General features: G+C 32.1%; 2 protein-coding genes across 3 annotated transcripts in view; both read left to right on the top strand.

The window, feature by feature from the left end:
- Positions 1-8,319, top strand: part of LOC134726929 (voltage-dependent calcium channel gamma-5 subunit-like) — a 51,851-nt gene extending 43,532 nt beyond the window's left edge. For both annotated transcript variants that reach the window (XM_063591326.1, XM_063591327.1), the window contains exons 2-5: positions 4,686-5,056; positions 6,281-6,367; positions 6,914-7,048; positions 7,935-8,319. In XM_063591326.1, coding sequence (XP_063447396.1) covers positions 4,807-5,056; positions 6,281-6,367; positions 6,914-7,048; positions 7,935-8,215 — 753 coding nt within the window. In that variant the 5' untranslated portion in view covers positions 4,686-4,806 and the 3' untranslated portion in view covers positions 8,216-8,319. The remainder of the gene's footprint in view (positions 1-4,685; positions 5,057-6,280; positions 6,368-6,913; positions 7,049-7,934) is intronic.
- Positions 8,320-11,495: 3,176 nt separating this feature from the next.
- On the top strand, positions 11,496-19,384 carry LOC134726928 (trypsin-1-like). Its single transcript, XM_063591325.1, has 7 exons — positions 11,496-11,595; positions 15,204-15,346; positions 16,087-16,190; positions 16,960-17,225; positions 17,841-17,983; positions 18,577-18,634; positions 19,272-19,384. Exons 1-7 carry the CDS (start codon positions 11,550-11,552, stop codon positions 19,373-19,375), a joined length of 864 nt encoding a protein of 287 aa, XP_063447395.1. The 5' UTR covers positions 11,496-11,549; the 3' UTR covers positions 19,376-19,384.
- The last annotated feature ends 1,514 nt before the right edge of the window (positions 19,385-20,898 follow it).

Genomic DNA, 20,898 nt, shown 5'->3' with positions numbered 1-20,898 from the left:
GGCAACATTTTGTCTAAACACTTGTTTAAAATACTTTTTGGGTTTATTTGACAAAATTTCTAACAAAATTAAATAAAAAAAGACCAAAGGTCAAAGTCAAGGTCATTAATAACCTTTGACTTTGAGGTCAACTTTCAGGTCATTGAATGCACAACATGTCCCAAGTGATTTTTATTTTGTATTTGTCACTGTTTTGAAACTATTCAAATTACAATGTCAAAATTGTTCTTCAAAATACCAAAAATGACACTTTTATGTTCCCATAGCAACCAACCTAGCAACCTATTTCCCAAACCTTTAATGATAAATTATTCCTAGGCAACAGTCATAATTTACATTTATCACTTTAGTTTAATTTTTTGTGGATGCAAGAGTGTAAAATTATGTCATGCAAAATGCCTATAATTTGCCTTTTTAAATACATTGAAAATTTCACTGTTTGAACCAGTGCTGCCCCCTTTTTCACCTTTTGTCAGAATTTATATTCAGCTTTCATCTCACCCATAAAGTGTTATATTTGAATGAATTATAGTCATAAAATATTCATAAAACTTGATATGTATGCATGATAACTGCTTAAAATGGGTCATTTTTGATCCTCAAAATATGCATTTTTGAGGCAAAATCCAAGGGGACCCGTAATCATGGCAACGGGGGCATAATCAAATGTGTTGTCAACATTTTTCTTGTTAGTTTATCGAAAACTACCAACAGACCAAGTTTCAAGAAAATCTAAGACTATGCGTGCCGCCACTTGGTTGGTGGTTACAGAGAATTGCTATTAATGTGTCAAAATGTTGTGCAATTTCGATGATTATAGAGATTGTATAAAAGTGTCAGGTGATTTGTTTTTATTAAGCAAATATACAAAATAGCAATACTTCCTAATGAAATAATCGTAATTTGTCAATTTGTTTGGGATTCATGATTTAAGTTGCAGGTAGGGGACCATGGTCCAAGACCACACCAATGCAAATAAAGTAGGTTGTGTCACAGTTTATCATTAAGCATGGAGTTATTCAGCCGATAAATATAAATTTAGTGCATAATACCGCGATATTATAAATTTAAATATGTTTGCATTTCAATTGTTGAAGTTCACGGTAAGAATGTTTATATTTATTTACCATATAATGTATAGGTGTTAAGACTATCAGTGATAAGATAGCATCAAAACTACAATGGCAAATTGACGATATAAATATAATTGCAAATGAGACAACCATTTCAAATTTCCAAGTGACGAAACTGCCCTCCTAAACACATCAAAAATAGTTTTATTTTATTGTTATATAAAGGCAACAGTAGTATACCGCTGTTGAAACTCATAAATTCATGGACAAAAAACAAAATCGAGGTAACAAACTAAAACCGAGGGAAACGCATTAAATATTTGAGAGTATTAAATAATCGTTTTTTTTCAGCATCCGTATATGCACTGTGTCATTTTTGAAAGAATGAATGTATCTTTAAACATAAGTGTTGGACAGATATAACTATTCACTAAGTAAACTGATCGTCAAAAAAACACCATCAAATAGACAGCTTAAGTTTACGACAAAAGAGATGATTTTAATTGGTTCATAGAGACATTAATGTCCATGCAAAAACATTTAGGTAGAGCCTACACATGAAGAACATATTTGCCATTTGATACTATGTTCCAATGTGTGAGTTTCAGCATCAGAGTTTATTTCACAGCTAATAATTGGGTTCATGTTGAAGTCGTGTTTTAAAAGATTATTTGTTTCTTCTTGTAATCTTTGGTTTCACTTTCAGTAGCTTCAACCCCATTATTCAGAATGTTTTACATGTATGATAACAACAGGAATTAAGTATGGCATATTGAGTGAAAAGTCGTTTATAATTAATAAAATATGTTTAATACAGAAATGTTAAAGTTGACGAATTGACAGGAAGATTTGTTTCATACTTGCAATTAAAATTCTAACGTGGTAATATTGTCAAAGGTAATTAAAAAAAATTGTTTTTAAGAGATAGTGGTGTCGCTCATTTGTAGTAACCGAGACACATAAATTATTTATCCATCAAATTGAATTATCTTCCCGAGATTAGATTTTAAACACATAGAACAACGCGAGATCATCAAGTACCAGTAGTTGCACATCTTCCTCGTTTTGAAAGTTTGTTGTCCTTTTAGGTTTATAAATATAGGCAACAGTGGTATACCGCCGTTCAAAAGACATAAATCGATTGAGAGAAAACAAATCCTGGTTACAAACTGAAACTAAGGGAAACACTTCAACTAATCGAGGAAACAACGGAACAACAGAAACACTGATGTGCAACAAAAAACAACACCAGTATATATACATAGAAACGGACAATTTTATACCCATTGCCTTAGAAATTGATACATGACATTTCTATCAAAAATGGTGTGTTGAACCTGGTTGAATGGCTAGCCAAAACCCTTTCGCTTATATGGCAATGTTAACAAATATCGCTAAAATGACAACACTACACTCAGAACAGAGAAATGCATAAATATTATGATAGTACATATATAAGCTCTTCGTATTTTCTTTATCATTTTTTAAATATTGGCTTCAAACATCACTAAATAGAAATTTATTGTCGAAATACGTATCTGGCGAAAAAAAAGTTGGTACATTTTATGTTATTGGACATTTACAAACTATTTCACAGTCCACTGTTGGTAGCTATTGTCAGCTTTCATAAATGATAATGTATATACAATAAAGAACAGGCTAGAAGAATAGGTAGGCTTTTGCCGGGAGGCAGATGTATGGGAGTGTTTGCTCATGTCCGTAGTAATCAGTATCTAGTAAGATTCGTCTAAAAAGACTTGATGTATTTTGTCTTTTCATTAGAGAATTTACAAATCAAATGTATTATACAAAGAAGTAAGAATAAGTAAAGTTCTTGGTAAATGTAAACAAAACTTTTATTAGAATGATGTTTTATTTATCATTATAATAAAAATGAAAATTGTACGTATTCTCCACAAGGTGCATTGATCTGTTGAAGACAACGTAACAAGTAACTGGTGGAAATAAAAAACTTTAAAAAGAGAAAAAATGGTTCGTCTACTAAATGCCTCAAACTATGCAGATTCGCTTGTACGGTATATTTTTAGAAAATTGTAATCTATATATAACCATATCATGAATGGTATTTTAAGTAGGTTTTTTAATGTAACAGATATGCCGGACTGTCTAGGTTTTAAAGCCAATAATATTCCATTCAACCATTTTTTTTTTTTATATTTCTGACTATGTAGAAAGTCGGAATAAAGATATGTTCTTTCCTACATAGACCTACATGGATACTAAATAAAATCCATATGAATAGGACGAGGTAAGTACGATTCTACGCATACGGCTCTGTGTAACTCGACTGTGTAATATTATGTGCTGGTTTATGATGTTTTATGTAATGCGTCCGTTTTTTATTCTGTAGTTAGTCACCATTTCGGTTTTATCATGTATATCTCTACACATGGAAAAATGTATTGCAACACTTTGATTTTGTTCAAATTGAAAAAATAGCCTCTTTTTTTGCATGAAATATAATAAAATATTTGTATAATATTATTGAAACATAGTTTATAATAACATTGGCATTTAAACGAACAAAACATGTTTTGAAAAAAAAATGATTTATGTCACCACAATTTTGATAACAAAATGAAGTGTTTTTTGTACAAAAAAATCCATTTTACAACTTTTACTGTAGTCGAAATTTACAATGTCAGAAATTTCAAAATTATTCTTCAGATGACTGTGCTCATTATGTTTGATCGTTATACGCCAAAGAATTGATAATTTGTCCGCAGCCTCCATTCAAACGGATAACCGAATCTTAACGTCTTCTGATTCCTGCCATAAACCGACTAATTTGTTGCTAAGGTAGCAACAACCATTTCTGATGAAGGGCATTGTTTATTTCATGATGTGTTTGAACTGGTGTGTCCTTTCGCGCACTTCCCACCCAATAGTGTCCCATATATGCTCCATATTGTTCAAATCCGGGCTACTCTCGGGCCAAGGAAGATGAACCGAATTCCATTGGAACAATGGATCTACTTCCACGGTGCTAGTTTCCATCTTTGGCGAGCTCTGCACTAAATTGGATACGGAAAAATATGTGTCTGTTCGTAAGCAAAGGTCTCCGAAATGGTCTTATTGCACGATAACCAGTAGCGATGAGTCGATCTTGAACAGTTCTTGTTAAAAGGCTGATGTATGCACACCACTCTCTTTCTATGATTGTATTGTATTCAGTGGGTTTCCTTCTGACCAACCTTCATTATGCTTGATTTTCCCTTGCAAAGGGTAAAGGGGGTCTTCTATAGCTCGAAAGGTCTTCAACATCGTTTATTGCCTGATTTTTATTCTCAAAACGACTTATAGTGGAATGGTGATGACCAACAATACGTGCAGTTGTTACAGTGACATCCCTGTTTCTCTCATGCTAATAATCTGCCATCTTGCTGCAGTTAAGAGTTGTCGAGGACCCATTACAAGGTGTCAAACACATAACTTGATTATCTAAAGTGTTGAAACTACAGTTTACTACAATGCTTACCTCAAACCTGACTAAAAGATGATAATATATATATTTTCTATTTTTCAATCAGTTGAATTAGAGTGCAGAAATAATGTTTTTTAACGATTTTTAATTAAATTTTATATTTTTAGAAATACAAATGGACAAGAACAAGCAGTAGAAGAGAGATAATTGTATCTGAGATCTATGTAATGACAGACTTAACACATATAACATGTAGATTAGACGGCTGTTCAGTCTTATTCATCTACTATGCATTGCTCAAAGTTTATGCTGGCTTGTGTAGCATTTAGTTTAGGAGCTGTATCATTAGCTAGCATTGCACTGGCCATTTCTACGGATTATTGGTTAATGTTAAGTGAAGAAGTTTTTACTGAAAGTATGCTTAGCAAATCCGAGATATTAGAGATGAAGGAAATGAACTTTAGTATGCCGGAAACGTTGGAGATTGCCTCAAAAATTGGTCTTTGGCGTTTTTGTATCATACATGCTGAGGGTGATGGTAGGTCATACGTACCAATTAATACATTTGCCTTTTCCGTGTCAGCCCGGGTATCTTCTCTCGTGATTAACATAAGGCATACTTGCTTATCAGCGTGTGTGTGTATTTAAGGCTAGTTACGTATACCTATCAAGTATATGATACGTTGCTATTAATAACAGGAAACAATATTATACGGTGTTCAATGCAAATCTAGTTAATAAAATTTGAATTTACATGCACGTTTGAGTCCAAAATAATAAGAATACCGTATGTCTCGACAGGGTATGATTTTCTAACTATACACCATTTGATGACAAATCCAGACTCGTTACAACTTATCAATTAGATATGAAATATGATACAATTGGTAAAAAAAACCGGATCAGCATAATTCTTTAAAAAATATCCAAAATACCGAACTACGAGATAAATGGAAAGTCCATAGCAAATATCAAAATCAAAACCTCAAACACATGAAAGGAATGGATTACAACTGTCATATCCCAGAATTTCATATATATGTAGGCAGTTTCATATGTATATAAATGGTGGAATAAACCTGGTTTTATGGCTAACGTCACCTTTCATTTGTATGACAGTCGCATTAAATTCCATTATATTGACAACGATGTGCGAACAAAACAAAAGGTCATATAAATAGGTAAAAATGTAACATATAGGGGTACAGCAGTCAATATTGTGTTATAATCTCTATCACACAAAAAAAACCAAGCAAATATGTCAATCAAGACAAACAAAAAGTTATAAAGACAAAGCACATAAGAAAAACGATACACAAGAATGCAAAATTTCTGCCGTAGCACTGCAACACAATGACAGGATGTACAAGTACCGAGCCATGTCGTGACAATGATAATGTCACAAATAGACTAAACAATAAACAAACAATTTATAAAAAAACAAAGAAAAGAATACCATAACACGTTAATTTGATGATAAAAAACGTCAGTACATAGAATTTATATTTCAAGATCATCGTGTATTATTTCAAATAAAACCTTCTCTTAGACAAAATAGAAAAGGTTTCTTGCCAAGATCTTAAGTTCAACAATGCTTTTCTTTCCTTTTTTTCGTAGGTTTATAATGGACTGTCGCTCCCTAACCATCACATCAGCTACATTTTGTAGAACCTATTGCATATCAAATATTTCATTGAAGAATACAACTTTATTTTAGGTTCATCTTTTACATTTATAACAATGATAGTACTTATGGTTTCAGGCAAAGCTTGTACACCTCTAGATTATACAAGTAGTTTAAAGAAAAAAGATAAAAACGATAAACAAGAAACAACCACAGCAATTGCAGGTAACATAAGTTATGTATTAAAAATATATATATATATAGAAATAACCTTCTATAGATAGGGTTCCATTAATGTGATAAAGACAATAAATATAGGTAATTGATCACGCATAAATACAAATTATATATAGTTGACGGAACAAAAAGTGAAAATATATATACACTACTAAAAAGAAATCAGCAACACAACTTCCTACTGTATGCAAATCATACAAAATTTCAATTTATGTTTTAAGTATGTGTTTTCTGACTCTTCAATCGATTATGTAGTCAAACGTAGCACAGTTATATTAGTCAATTTCAGACAGCTATCACTGTTAGCCATGATCTACGAATAAAAACATGCATAAAACGCTCTATTTAACGAAGTGGCAAATCTGACTACATTTTTTACTATTAAATATGACCAGAAAAAAACAATCACTCGCAAAATAATTTAATAAAAAAGCAGGACGGGCACGTTTTAACTTTCCAAATTTATATCATTAATATTTAATCAAATGTTACAAAAAAATGTAATCCAATTCATTTTGTTTGTATATTTATTAGAGGCACAACGAGCAGCAACTCCAGTCTTTCTAACTGGCTTCTTTCTTGTAATTTGCTCAACTTTATTCAACATTGTCGGAAATATACGAGGAAATGTACTAACATTGTTGGCAGCTGTCTTTTATATAAACGCAGGTAAATTACTAACAATAAACAACTATCATTTGTATTTATAAAAAAAATCATACATGAAAGAATGGGTGTGAAGCTAACTGTTATTTCAGAGCGGGTAGGGGAAACAGGTGTCATATCCCATCTTATGGAGCTACGTGTATGGTTAAATAGCACACTCCTAACTTTGTATCGTCTGCTTCAAATCAAAATCCTTGATCCGCATCTAATATCTATCTTTTTTTCTTTACTGTATCCTTTGCAACGCTACGGGTTTACTAATAGTAGCTGTATTTTACTTGCACTTGATTCGTTTGACATGTTTCGAAAACTATAGGGATCTGCTATTTCAAAGGGTAAAAAGATGTCGTCAAACACTATAAAAACATATCAGTTACGGAAAGACGTTCTGTTCCATTGATCAACAAAAAAGACAGAATGGGATAGAACAATCGTTAAATTGATTCAAAGATACTGTTCATTAAAGAAATTCTAAATACAAGCATATTGAAAATTGATACTTTAATTCGTAGTTTCATGATTACAGCAAAATCATCGAACACGGTTTCCACAATGATAATAATAAATCCAAAGAAATAAATATTAATAATTTGATAAAATATCAGTATTTGAATTTTAAACTTTGAAATACTTACCGCAAGTGTTGTATTCATATTGCTAATAATCTGCTATATTCGAAAGCTTAGAAAGGTAAGTGTTCGTTTTGGAAGATATGCAATATTATAGTTATGTCTTGTTTAATCAAAAAGTGTTCTTTAAATCCATAAAATTCCTTCGGTCGCACACAATTTACAAACTTTTCATTTCATATCTTCCATTCAATTTTGACATATGACATTAACATGAACACAATGACCATTGATTAATTCAGTTACATGTTATTTTCCAGGTCTGTGTATTGCAGTCGGAATGGTATTATATATAACTTTTATAAACGATGAAACTAGTCACGCTAAGAAAAGCGAGGATTTAGCATTTAGCTACGAATACAGCTGGTCCACCTATCTTGTTGCTTTGTGCTTTTTTGCCTCTCAAACTGCTGCTGTAGTGTGCATTTCAATATTTATTAAACGCTTTCCCTCCAGTGAGGATAAACTAAGGATTATCCCTGGATTAGAGAGAAAGTTTTCAGTGCCTATGGATCAAACTAATCCGACTATTATTCTATAGCAAAAACAATAACAGTTTGTATTGTATGTAAATTTTTCTATTTTTGTTATATGCCTTCTTACAATGTATTCGTGTATTATAAATAAAGCGTATGTGCTTGTTCATTTTGGAATAACAGATATAACCGTTGAAGTGCAATTTTAAAAGTGTATTTATGGTTCGTGAATGTTCAGCTAAATGCAAATAATAATACAAGATAATGCATGCAATTCTACCTGCTATTTAATTCAAACATCCAATGTTGAGAGTATCCAAAGAATGATGAATGTAATACCAGAAATGTAGAACGGGACGGGAATAGTACGCCTTATCATCACTGGGAGTTCCATGTTGAAATGTCTTTTTTGCAAAAGTCAGTGCTTTTGTTCCAGTCATTCTTTTAAGAATACATTTACATTTTGTAAGAAAATAAATTTTCGGTTCATACAATACAAGTATTATAAAAATAAGGCTGCAACTCCCGCAGGAAAGTGGACGTAGGCAGACTTCGACTGTTTTGCGAGGTGGGTTTTTTGCAGTTATATTATAATTTTTTTCTATCAATGCATTAATCGGTACAAAAAGCGACAAGTCATGTTTTTAATGACATTTAAGTACTAAGGTGGCAGGCACACTGGATTTGGTATCAAACGTTGTGTTTAATTATCGAAAGAACACACCCTGTTGCTTTTTGTATTGATTAAAACATCGTTATAAGTTATAGTTTTCAATATCAGAATGTGAACATGCAATATTACGTAATTCATCCATCACTGAATGAGGATCATGACTATTGAACGAATGGTAATTTCTACCTGCCAGGTCTTTTCTATGCTTATTTGAACTGCATATTGACTTTGAGCAAAAATAGTCTGTTTTAATGAACAATTGTGAGGAAGAAACCAGATAACTATCAAACTAGTTGAAAAACCTAATGATTAACTCTATATAACCGTTGGCATGGTGCTTTGTATAGGGAGTTGCAAACAATTTTCTGTATGCATATTATACATCTTAGAAAGATAGTTCAACATCCAAAGAATATCTTCCAATTTAGATTATATCAGAAAGAAAATAGATATATATGCCTTTCTAATGGCTCTCATTTCATATTGAACAAAGCTTTAAGAATTCACAAGATTTAGACATAAATGTGTTTCCAATTTAAAGTGTTCTGTGTTCAAACAAAAAAATTAAGAAATGAAATAAGAGGTGCTGCATAAAGGAAGAATAGCCTGACTTCCCTTTTAGCAACTGTCGTGACTAACTTTACAAGTAATAATAAAATCGATCTTAGTTAATGAAGGTCATATAACTGTTCTAAAATTATAATACATCCGTGGTCAATATCACAGAAAAGACATCAGTCTGATTTAATCTGAACTTAAACATGTTAAAGGGGAATACTATAGCAATTCTACCGTAAAAAAATAATACTTGGAATTTCAGAAACACTCTATCAAATTGATGGAAAATCTAATCATTTGAGGATGAGGAATGTTTTCAATGAAATAATTGCAATCCTTCCGTTGGTGTAAGACACAATTTTTTCATGTCTTAATTATGTGTGATTTTAATAACAGACACTAACAGAGAGATATATCTAGCATGATGACAGCTTATGTTTTGTGGTATTTATTTTGAAAGGTATATATATATTCATGTTTCAAAAGTTGTTCTGTAGATAGTATATCTTATTTTAGAAACTAAGGTCACAATGTCGATCGTCAGGAAATTAGTCTGCATATCACCTAGATATTTGAAGAAATCCGGTCATCTAAACTTAAACGACATGACAGAGAATCACGTTTGATTCAAGTAAGAACTGTGTATCTGTGAGATTCAAGGTGAAAGATTTCTTTATTGATATCAAACTAAGAACTAGCATATTTAAAATACGTATTGGTTTATTAAATGTTTTACAGATACTAATTTCTTGAAATGTTTTACAGAAACTTTTTTCTTGAAATGATTTACAGAAACTCATTTCTTGAAATGATTTACATCTTTTATATAAGCTTTCGATTTCAAATATTTTTGCCACGAGCATCACTGAAGAGACATGTATTGTCGAAATGCGCATCTTGTGCAGGAAAATTGGTACCGTTAATGTTAGTACAGGTACTAATTTCCTGAAATTTAAAAAAACAAAACATAATACGGGTTATGTTCTTCTCATATATTTTATGATAGCATGATACTCAACCCCTAACGGGAGGGATTGTGCCTGATTTTCATATGATGAAGACATAATCTTTCAATCAGTTTAATTGAGGCCTGGAGCTGGCATTTCAGTTAACTGCTAGTAGTCTGTTGTTATTTATGTATTATTGTCATTTTGTTTATTTTCTTTTGTTACATCTTCTGACATCGGAGTCGGACTTTTCTTGAACTGAAATTCAATGTGCGTATTGTTATGCATTTACTTTTCTACATTGGCTAGAGGTATAGGGGAGGGTTGAGATTTCATAAACATGTTTAACCCCGCCGCAATTTTGCGCCTGTCTGGTATGGCATGATTGACAAGGAGGCAACTATACATTAGACACTAAATCAAATAGATTTAAGCAACTATAGATGACCATTCAACATTAATCATTTTCAGTCTGTTTTAAGAGCAACTAAATAGTTCAAATTGTGTGACGGCCACTGATACCGATTGTAACCAATATAACAAGACAAAACATGTTACCGTTAGATTTTGTTAAAACATTTGTAGTAGATACATATCATATAAGAGATCATTCTTTTGACGGATATGGAGCCATGTGTTTAAGTACTTTCTCAAACACTGTATGGTTAGATGTACACCATATAAGTATTCCATGAGTGTAACATCATTGTCTGTGTTGTTCTGTTGTTTTCCTCTTATAGATAAACTCATCATAGAGACCAGGACTAAATTTTATATATACGACAGACCAAAAAAAAAGCCAAATAAAGTACGAAGTTGAAGAGCATTGAGATCCAAAATTCCTAAAAGTGTTGCCAAACACAGCTAAGGTAATATATGCCTGAGGTAGAAAAGCCTTAGTATTTCAAACAATTCAAAATTTATAGTTGATGTGTTGCACTCGGTTTTAGTTTGTAACCCGGATTTGTTTTCTCTCAATCGATTTGTGAGTTTTGAACAGCAGTATAGTATTGGTGCCTTTATCTAAGTTGCATTATTGTTTGTTAAGTCTCTTCTCGTTAGACCCCTGTTTTGCAGTTGAGCAATAATTTATTTCGACACTTAAGTTTTTTTCACATTTCAGATTTATATGACCTCACCATGTAGAGCCTCTTGAAATATATATGTACAAACTTTAGATAAGAAATCTATAATATCTATCATAACATTTTATCAATTAAGATGAAGCAACTAGTTTTCTTATTTGGAACTCTTGCATTTGCACAGGGTAAGTTATGCGTTTTTATATAATCGTAATAGTCTTAAATGATTTTGCATTTGGGCAATAAGATATTTGCAGAAACATTTGCGGAAAGAATTGTTATGTTATATCTGAAAGAGCATTGAACCATTGTAATTTCATTTAAGACCGTGACCGTTTCTTAGAACAGATTTGTTACCGTAAACTCAAATTCTTAAATAATATCCAACATATGGATTAGGGTTCATGGATAAGGGTTTTTGAAAACGGGTCTTTTTGTTTCTTCTATATAACAAAAACGTCATCAATAGCGGCGCTGTGGACATTACAGAAATGAAGTCCATTTTCATACTCTCAAACTTTATCTTTCTGGGCTTCGTTCCTGTCTTTATGTCCTCGAATTTCGTTTATTTATTTTAGGTGCTTGTATTCATAAAAAACATTAAAACTAAGACTTGCTTTTTTCATGCGTGTCCACTTAATTGAATTCCAACGTCTTAACTTTATATATATATGTAAATATATTTTGATAAATAAAAAGTCCTTGGTACAGAAAATATAGTTTAAAAGTAAAAAAGACAAAAAAAAGCACATCATAAATCGAACATTGTTTCTGTTAGCGCTTTCACCGCATCTCCTGCGGTTCATATATATATATATATATATATATTTATCATATTGTGTTTTTTCAATATTTAATTTCTATATCAATAGAAACAGGGACTTACATCATTTTAACACACACACACACACGACGATTTTTTATTATTATTTTAAAATAAACGTGCTGTTTAAACGAAATTCTTATCAATATATTTTGTACTATCACCGGTATGGGCAGTTGATGCTTTGTGTGGTAAATTCGTCTCCGAAGATACAATTCGAACATTTAGTCAGTGTTTCCGTATGGTAAATTTTGCTGATAATTTCCACTTTAAAAAATTATGTAATCACGAAACTTGGAAATATTTGGACCAGTGTTCACTTACAATTAGTTATCAATGTATGTATATCGTGAAAAACACGCCCTTAACACCCACTTCCCGGATCCGCCTCTGATTATTAACATAAAAGGACAGCATTATTCGGTCATTTTTATGTTGATTATCGTCTAGCATTTCTCGTAATACACGTTTTAATTCGTATCTGAAATAACAAACTTTTGGTACTGCAACTTACTTACAGGATTAAAACATTTGACTTTTCTACTCTTTACACAAGTATTCCACATTTCAAACTAAAAAAACAAATTGAAAGAGTTTGTATTGCTTTGCTTCATAACAAATGATGGCCAACGTAGATACAAGTATCTTGTCTTAGGAAAGAATAAATCCTACTTTGTAAAGGATCACTCTGATTCAAACAAAAAATACTCTGAAACTGATATTATCAAGATGCTTGATGTTTTGTTTGACAACATATTTCTTACGTTTGGAGGACGTGTTTTTCAACAGACTGACGGCGTTCCAATGGGAACAAACTGTGCCCCTCTTCTTGCCGACTTATTTCTTTATTATTAGGAGGCTGACTTCATGCAGGAACTTCTTAGGAAGAAAGATAAGAAGTTAGCAATATCCTTTAACTCTACTTTCCGCTATATAGATGATGTTCTTTCACTAAATAATTCAAAATTTGGTGACTATGTGGAACGCATCTATCCCATTGAACTAGAAATAAAGGATACTACATATACAGTTAAGTCAGCATCATATAATGAGGGTCGGTTGAAAACAAAACTTTACGACAAAAGAGATGATTTCAGATCTCCAATTGTGAACTTTCCATTTCTAAGTAGCAACATCCCAGCAGCACCTGCATACGGGGTATATATCTCCTAATTGATACGATATTCCCGTGCTTGCATTTCCTATCATGATTTTCTTGATAGAGGGTTGCTGCTCACAAGGAAGCTATTAAAGAGTTTCAAATGGTGAAGTTGAAATCATCCATTCGTAAATTTTACGGACGCTATCACGAGTTGGTTGACCGTTATGGAATAACCGTTTCACAAATGATATCGGATATGTTCCTTACGTCGTAACTACAATCCCCTTCCCTTTCATGAATGTGACCTACCGAATTAGACTATTTACCGGATTTGATATCACATAAGCCACTCGACGGGTGCCACATGTGGAGCAGGATCTGCTTACCCTTCTGGAGCACCTAAGATCACCCCTAATTTTTGGTGGGGTTCTTGTTGTTTATTCTTTGGTTTTCTATGTTGTGTCATGTGTACTATTGTTTGTCTGTTTGTCTCTTTGATTTTTAGCCATGGCGTTGTCAGTATGTTTTAGATTTATGAGTTTGATAGTCCCTTTGGTATCTTTCGTCCCTCTTTTACATACGAATATGGTATATTTTGTGAGGATAATTCTAGAGGTTTATATGACCTACTAGTATGTCAGATTTGTTTTATCTAAATCGATTTATGACTTTTGAACAGCTGTATACTACTGTTGCACTTTTTCATGTAAAGATTTAAATATAATTGAACGCTGATATATACTAGTAGGAACAAAACAGTTATGTATATAAAAATACCTGATTTTGTAATTGGTAAGCATAAAAATTTGACAGTCTCAATGTCTTATTTATTTTAGAAATCTTATGATCAACAATTTTGGTCTATGAAATTCGACAATTCCAATGTCATAATGCAGCCATGTATGGAATTAATATGATTTTAAGTGTTCGTGGTAACAATATTCCTTGAACACATTTACAGTTATACACCTAAAAAAATGTAAACCGCATAATGTGTTAATAGGAAGATCACATTCAAAGGTTTGAGTTTTAACGAACCAAACTGTGTACATCTATTTTCAAATTGAATATAGTAAAATCTTCGACAAGAACTTCAAAAGGGTATACAGTAGAATCTTCAACATGAACTTCAAAAGTGAACCAAGTGCAAAACTTGACTAATTCCTTACAATATTTTTAAGAAATACCTCACTCACATTTAATAGTTTAAATTACAAATACAAAGAAATTCAGAAGATACTTAATTTATCATCGAAAAAAATCCTGTTTATGGTAACAGTGTTCATGAAATTGATTCATTTCCTTCCTTTGATTACGTTGATAACATAATGTTGATACATAGGAAATATTAGACTCCGTTATAATATTCAGCATGGTACGAGCATAGGTAATGTCAATCCATACAAGGGCTAGCTCATGCTTCATCTGTAATGGAAAAAAGTAAAATAATTAAAATACCGAATAGGAAAATTCTAAAGGGACAGTCCTTTTAATTAGTAAACACTACATCAGTTTCAATATGACAATAATTGTAAATATACATACTTAGCATACATGCTACATCGAATTCGATAAAAAAAAGAAAAGTGTGTAAAGGAAATTTTAAAATCTGAAACCGGTGGGAAATTTATCTTTACAGTTATATAGTCAAAGGTTGTTCTTACGTCTTTTTTTTTACTTCCTGTGGTCAAAGGACTAAAGCATGCCACAGAGCGGCTGAGCAATTTCGGGCCAGTCTATATACTAGTAGATAGTTCTTTAATACATTATATTGCATATTTATGAAATATTTTCCAGTAGAAGTTAAGGTAATGTAAAACATTCAATCTTTTTAAAATAATATATGCATTTGAAACCGTCTTTTTAAGGTATTTCTATCGGTACTTTTTTGAACTGTGGAAATACAACAGCATGTGGAACTCAGTTTTACCCACCTCATACAGCCCCGACGGGTGCATCATCACGTATTGTAGGCGGGAGGGAAGCCAATCCTCATAGTTGGCCTTGGATGGTAAATATTTCTGAAGTGTCCTCATATAATAATCAAAATAGTGAACTTCTAAAAAAGGGTTTTAATTTTAAAGATCTTTCCTTCCTTAAATTTTAGCTTCTTGTGTACTATTTGGAGTTTAGTATGGCGTACAGTATCACTGAACTAGAATATATTTGTTTAGGGGCCAGCTGAAGAACGCCTCCGGTGCGGGAATTTCTCGGTGCATTAAAGACCTGTTGGTGACCTTCTGCATGCTGTTGTCTGTTCTATGGTCGAGTTGTTGTCTCTTTGACACATTCCCCATTTCCAATCTCAATTTTATTAAAGAATATTTATATTGTTATATTTTTCAAACAGCTTTACATAGTACAAAATATTATTTTAGGGAAAGCTTTTGTTTTACTAATTTTCCAAAAATTTTGTAACCGATCGCGATTGACAGTAAAACAGTGACACTTTGGTGACCTTCTGCTGTTGTGTTTTCTATGGTCGGGCTCTCATGTTATATTGAACAAAGCATATGTATTACTCTTATAAAAGTGTTTTATAACTGTATTTTAGTTTTGATTATGAAAATTTTTTTTTTTTTATTTATATACTTTATGTTTTACGTTTACTGTTCACTATTTGATATACATCTTTTCTCGATTTACATTTATTTGGTTTAATAACGATTTTCTATGTATCGCATTACATTGCATAGTATACTTATATGTATGTCATCAAGAATTTAAACACTTGTGAAAATTCTATGTCAGGTTTTGCTACGGTATCGAACAAGTACGCTCTCATGCGGTGGTACACTAATAAGAACATGTACTGATGAACTTGTGGTAATCACCGCAGCCCAATGTGTTGAGGGGTAAATATGAAATAATAATACAATATTTCGTTCTAAATTTATACTTTTTCACATAGCACATGTCTGAAAAAAATAGCATCAAGGTATTTAAGAACGTGTTTTCAGAAATATGTGCCTGTATATATTCATCATGCAATCATGTCACAAGCTTAATATGACTTTATTTGAATAAAGATTGTTTATAATACGACTATAGCTACTTGGTGTATCTCATTAGACAACGTCTGAGAGTAACGTAATGGAATAACTCGCTGTTAGAGAAAAGAGAAAAATACATGTTTGTCAAATTGTTTTCATTTTATGTTGTTGCAAGGGTTTATAAAATAGACCCAGTATGCCAATAGTAAATCAGTAGTGGTATTTAAATACCATATTGCTTTATTGAAATTTGAAGTAATAAATCTAAGAAAATTAAATCTTCAAATTTAAGAAATGTGAAATAATTAACAATGTCAACTGTTTTACACCAAATCCATCATATAATGCTGCTGTTGGGATATAATTATCACTTAATTTACACAATTAAAACTATTACGTTTATGATGAAGAACCACTGATTCTTATTCTTTTGGTTTTTTTTCAAGTGCGTTTAGCGAATTTATTCACTTTATCTTTTCTTTTCCTCATGTATACATTTACAGGTAACACACATCCCGTTTTTATATTACTTATAAATTAATTTAAAGTAAATACAATTATAAAAGAAGTCCTTTTTAATCACAAAGAAAGTGTTAATCACATGTATAGTAGTATCTTTCTTTTTTTCCAGATCATTGGCTGCAGACTGGCAAATAGATGTTGGTGTCCATTCAAGATCAGCCAATGAACTTAATCAGAAAGCGTACCAAGTTAGTGAGATACATGTTCATGAGAACTACAGTGCTTCATACCTCCTTAGTGATATTGCTCTTTTGCGTTTATCAACACCTGTCGAAGAAAATGCAGATGTGACTCCAATATGTGTGACGTCATTACCAATTGAGGATTATTATGGTAAAAACTGCGTAGTAACAGGATGGGGAACAACGATGGAAAGTGAGTATGATACTTCTTACATTTTTTTTAGTAGTTTTCATGTTGCTTAGTCTTTAGATTTCTGTGTTATGTTTGTGTACTATTGTTTGTCTGTGGACCTTTTATTTTTTAGAAATGGCGTTGTCAGTTTATTTTCGACTTTATATGAGTTTGAATGACCCTCTGGTATCTTTCGTCTTCTTTTTTCTTTACAGTTACTAGGCTAAAAGATTTTTATAGCTACAAAAGACTCATCAGTGACGATCTAATAACGATGTTAAAAAGCCAAAATAAAATACGAAATTGATGAGCCTTGAGGACCCCAAAAATCCCAAAGGTTTTGGCAACTACATCTATCGAAATCTATTACTGGTGTAGAATTCAAAGTTTTGTAAACGAGTAATTTATATCAATGGTAATTCATGTCAACACGTACTATTCATTTATCAATATATATTACTTAACATAATTTTGAAAGGCTTAAACACATTTACTTACTTTCTACAGGGTTTGATCTTAAACATTTTGATTATTTCGGTACTTACGATAAAGCTGAGCTACTGGTTAAAAATTTGAGAAGAATAAAACCTATAGAAAACTATAAATAATAACATATACGTTTGTATCCTTCGTTAGGTGGCTCTCTTGCTGATAGACTGAAAGAAGTGTACAAACCGATTCTACCCAACTCAGAATGTCTTACAAACATAGGTGGCGCTTTCAATCCAGACCATATGACTTGTGCTGGATACTTGGAAGGAGGCAAAGGCGCATGCCAGGTACTATTTAACTTTCATTTTATTCCTTTAGTATAAAAGTTAATATAATAAAACACATTATACTAGTCCGACAGGCTGGGTACGTTTTGTTGACTCTGAACAACCTCATATGGTGTCCTTAGTCATAAATGTCAAGTGATAAGCTATCGGAAGCAATAAAGTCTTTCATGACAACCGACTAGTATATATCTTTTAAGGAGCCAGCTGAGAGACGCCTCCGGGTGCGGGAATTTCTCGCTGCATTGAAGACCTGTTGGTGGCCTTCTGCTGTTGTCTGTTCTATGGTCGGGTTGTTGTCTCTTTGACATATTCCCCATTTCCATTCTCAATTTTACATTCAGCAATCAAGAAGAAAACGCTATAACCAGACCACCAAGGAGTTTCTGACAAAACTTTCAATATTGTCAAAGTACTATCTATTCTTATATCATAGCGCATACTCCCTCTTCCATCCAAAAAAAAAATCACAAATATATATGTATATTTTCCAATGATTATACATTCTTGGAAAAAAATATTCTTGTAAATGACATTTGTTATGAAATGTGAACTATTCTTAAGAATGTGATAACACTTTTGCTATATGTTTTAAGGGTGACCAAGGTGGACCTCTTGCTTGTTTTAATAGCCAAGGAAAATACGACTTAATAGGTATGAGTGTACTATTTAAAATGACAAAGAGTACAGTGTGTTTTATATATAATAAACTAGAGGCGGAATATAATATTAAGGGAACATTTAATTCTCATAATTTGAAGAGAATCAGACAATGAAAAATAATTTAAAAAAACAGTTAAAAAACTAAAGACTTAGTATAATGAACCCTACAGTCGTTTGGCCAAAGAAATCAAAGGAATACTCAAGTAGAACAAGAACGGACAAGAGATACCAATCCATTACACAAAATCAGCCATGCAGAGAAGAAAACACCAAAATCAAAGGAGCAGCAGTTTCATTGCAGTTCTTCGTTCAAAGTCACAGTGACTCCTTCAAACACTCTCATTCTAATGCAAGTTTAAGATGACCCTTAACATAGGGTAGGGAAAGAACACTTTTGCAAACTGACGATCACACAACAGTTGTGAAGTCGGAAACAAAGTGACAATGGTATGGTAAAAAATAAATATAACTAATAGACAAACAACAGTATACAAAACACAACATATAAAACTAAAAACTGAACGACACGAACACCGAAAGAGTTCATGTGCTTTACTTTTTTCATTACTGGTCATTTGAAGATAAAGCGATATGTTGTATTCTCTTATATATATCTTTCTCATATTAGGAATAGTGAGCTGGGGATTCGGTTGTGCAAGAGAAGGTTTCCCAGCGGTGTATGCAAATGTTCACAAGTATCTAGATTGGATTACCAACCATGCGTCTTCGTGAAACCAACAAGTGATATTTATAAATTATCAATTAAAAATTATATCCTTTATTGTTTTTGTCATTTACATTATTAATAATATTTGACCAGGGGATCTGAAAAGCATGTGTAGCTCACCAATGTTCATGTTCATTTTCACCAGTGTGGACGATATATATATATTAAGAATTCATGACAACAATCTCTTTTTTGCTGATCAATTTTTTAGGTAAACAGTTTCCATGAAATTTCTCTTAGTACACACAACATATTTTATAATATATATATATATATATATATTTAACCGTGAAATCAGCATTTATAGGCAATTAATCCTAGAAGGAGTCTACACTAGATTTCGGCTAAAATTTCAATTATTTAAAGTTCTTGGTCATTTTTCCTATATTCAGTTTTTATCCATCTTTTGTAGTTTCAATATTTATATAATAGGCAACAAAAATGGTAAAAATTGTCATTCAAGATCAACAATTCAAATAATTAAAAGACGACTGACGATTTCGATATGTTGACTTATTTTGTAGATCTTGTCTTGCTGATATATAAAGCTTCTATGATCTATCTTTAATAGTTTTCAAGATATCATTTTTATTAATTTAGTGGCATTTCGTAGATCTTGCATTCATTATCATTCTACTGTTTAATGTGTATACCTATCCATCATCGAAGTTTTCAAAATAATTGGCAGACATAGGTGATAAAAATATATTCGCAATTGAAAGGTCAGAAAAAATGCTTTTTAAAGTTTCTTTCTGTCCACCATAGCTTTTTTCAAAAATGCCAAGGTAAACGGCTAAAAACATCTTTCAAAAGTATTAACTCCACTACAGGATCAATTGACTATTTCAAACCTGGTGACTCATTTGTAGTCCCTATTCTGTGGATTTTTCACCTTGCTGTATATTGTTGTTCTCCATCAAAATGACACTCTCTGCTAATTCATTATTACACTAGATGCTTTAAAAAGCCATTGTCTCTTACCTGCATCTTCAAAAATTGTCACTTTTTGGGGGGGAGGGGGTTATTTTCTTATAAAAGGGCATGAACTCCATTAAGACTCAACTGACAATTTCATTTGTGTTGATATATGTGTAGCTTTTGTACTGTTGACATTTTAGCTTTTAAAAGTCTCTATATCTATTACAGTTAAGCAAAATCATGACAAAAAAACGTCATTTAAGGACCGAAACTTTTAAAAGGAGTTGACTGTGTCACTTTGGTCTCTATGGACAGTTGTCTCATTGGCAATCATACCACATCTTCTTTTTTATAAGGAGTAAATAACTCGATACAGCAATGCTGGCTATATAACTATCGCTTGAAGATTATACAGAGAATACTTCAGTAAGATTTTCTGGGCAAGCTCACATACCACATGCACCCAAACTGTCACTGGGCAAAAATTTATCACCAGATCCTCATTTCAGACTCACGACTCTTACAAAAGTCAAATGATAAAACATTCCTATGAACATGCACATTTACATAGTATATCCATATTATGTTTCACAGCATTCTGTTGTGTGGA

Source organism: Mytilus trossulus, chromosome 7, assembly GCF_036588685.1.
Source record: "Mytilus trossulus isolate FHL-02 chromosome 7, PNRI_Mtr1.1.1.hap1, whole genome shotgun sequence".
Classification (NCBI taxonomy): domain Eukaryota; kingdom Metazoa; phylum Mollusca; class Bivalvia; order Mytilida; family Mytilidae; genus Mytilus; species Mytilus trossulus.
Note: the sequence above shows the minus strand (reverse complement) of the source record. Positions and strands in the feature narration are given on the sequence as shown.

Coding starts and splice junctions, on each gene's coding strand:
- LOC134726928 (XM_063591325.1), top strand. CDS start 11,550: ATGAAGCAACTAGTTTTCTTATTTGGAACTCTTGCATTTGCACAGG. Junction 16,191..16,959: donor GCAGCCCAATGTGTTGAGGG/GTAAATATGAAA, acceptor CTTTTTTTCCAG/ATCATTGGCTGCAGACTGGC. Junction 18,635..19,271: donor AGGAAAATACGACTTAATAG/GTATGAGTGTAC, acceptor TTCTCATATTAG/GAATAGTGAGCTGGGGATTC.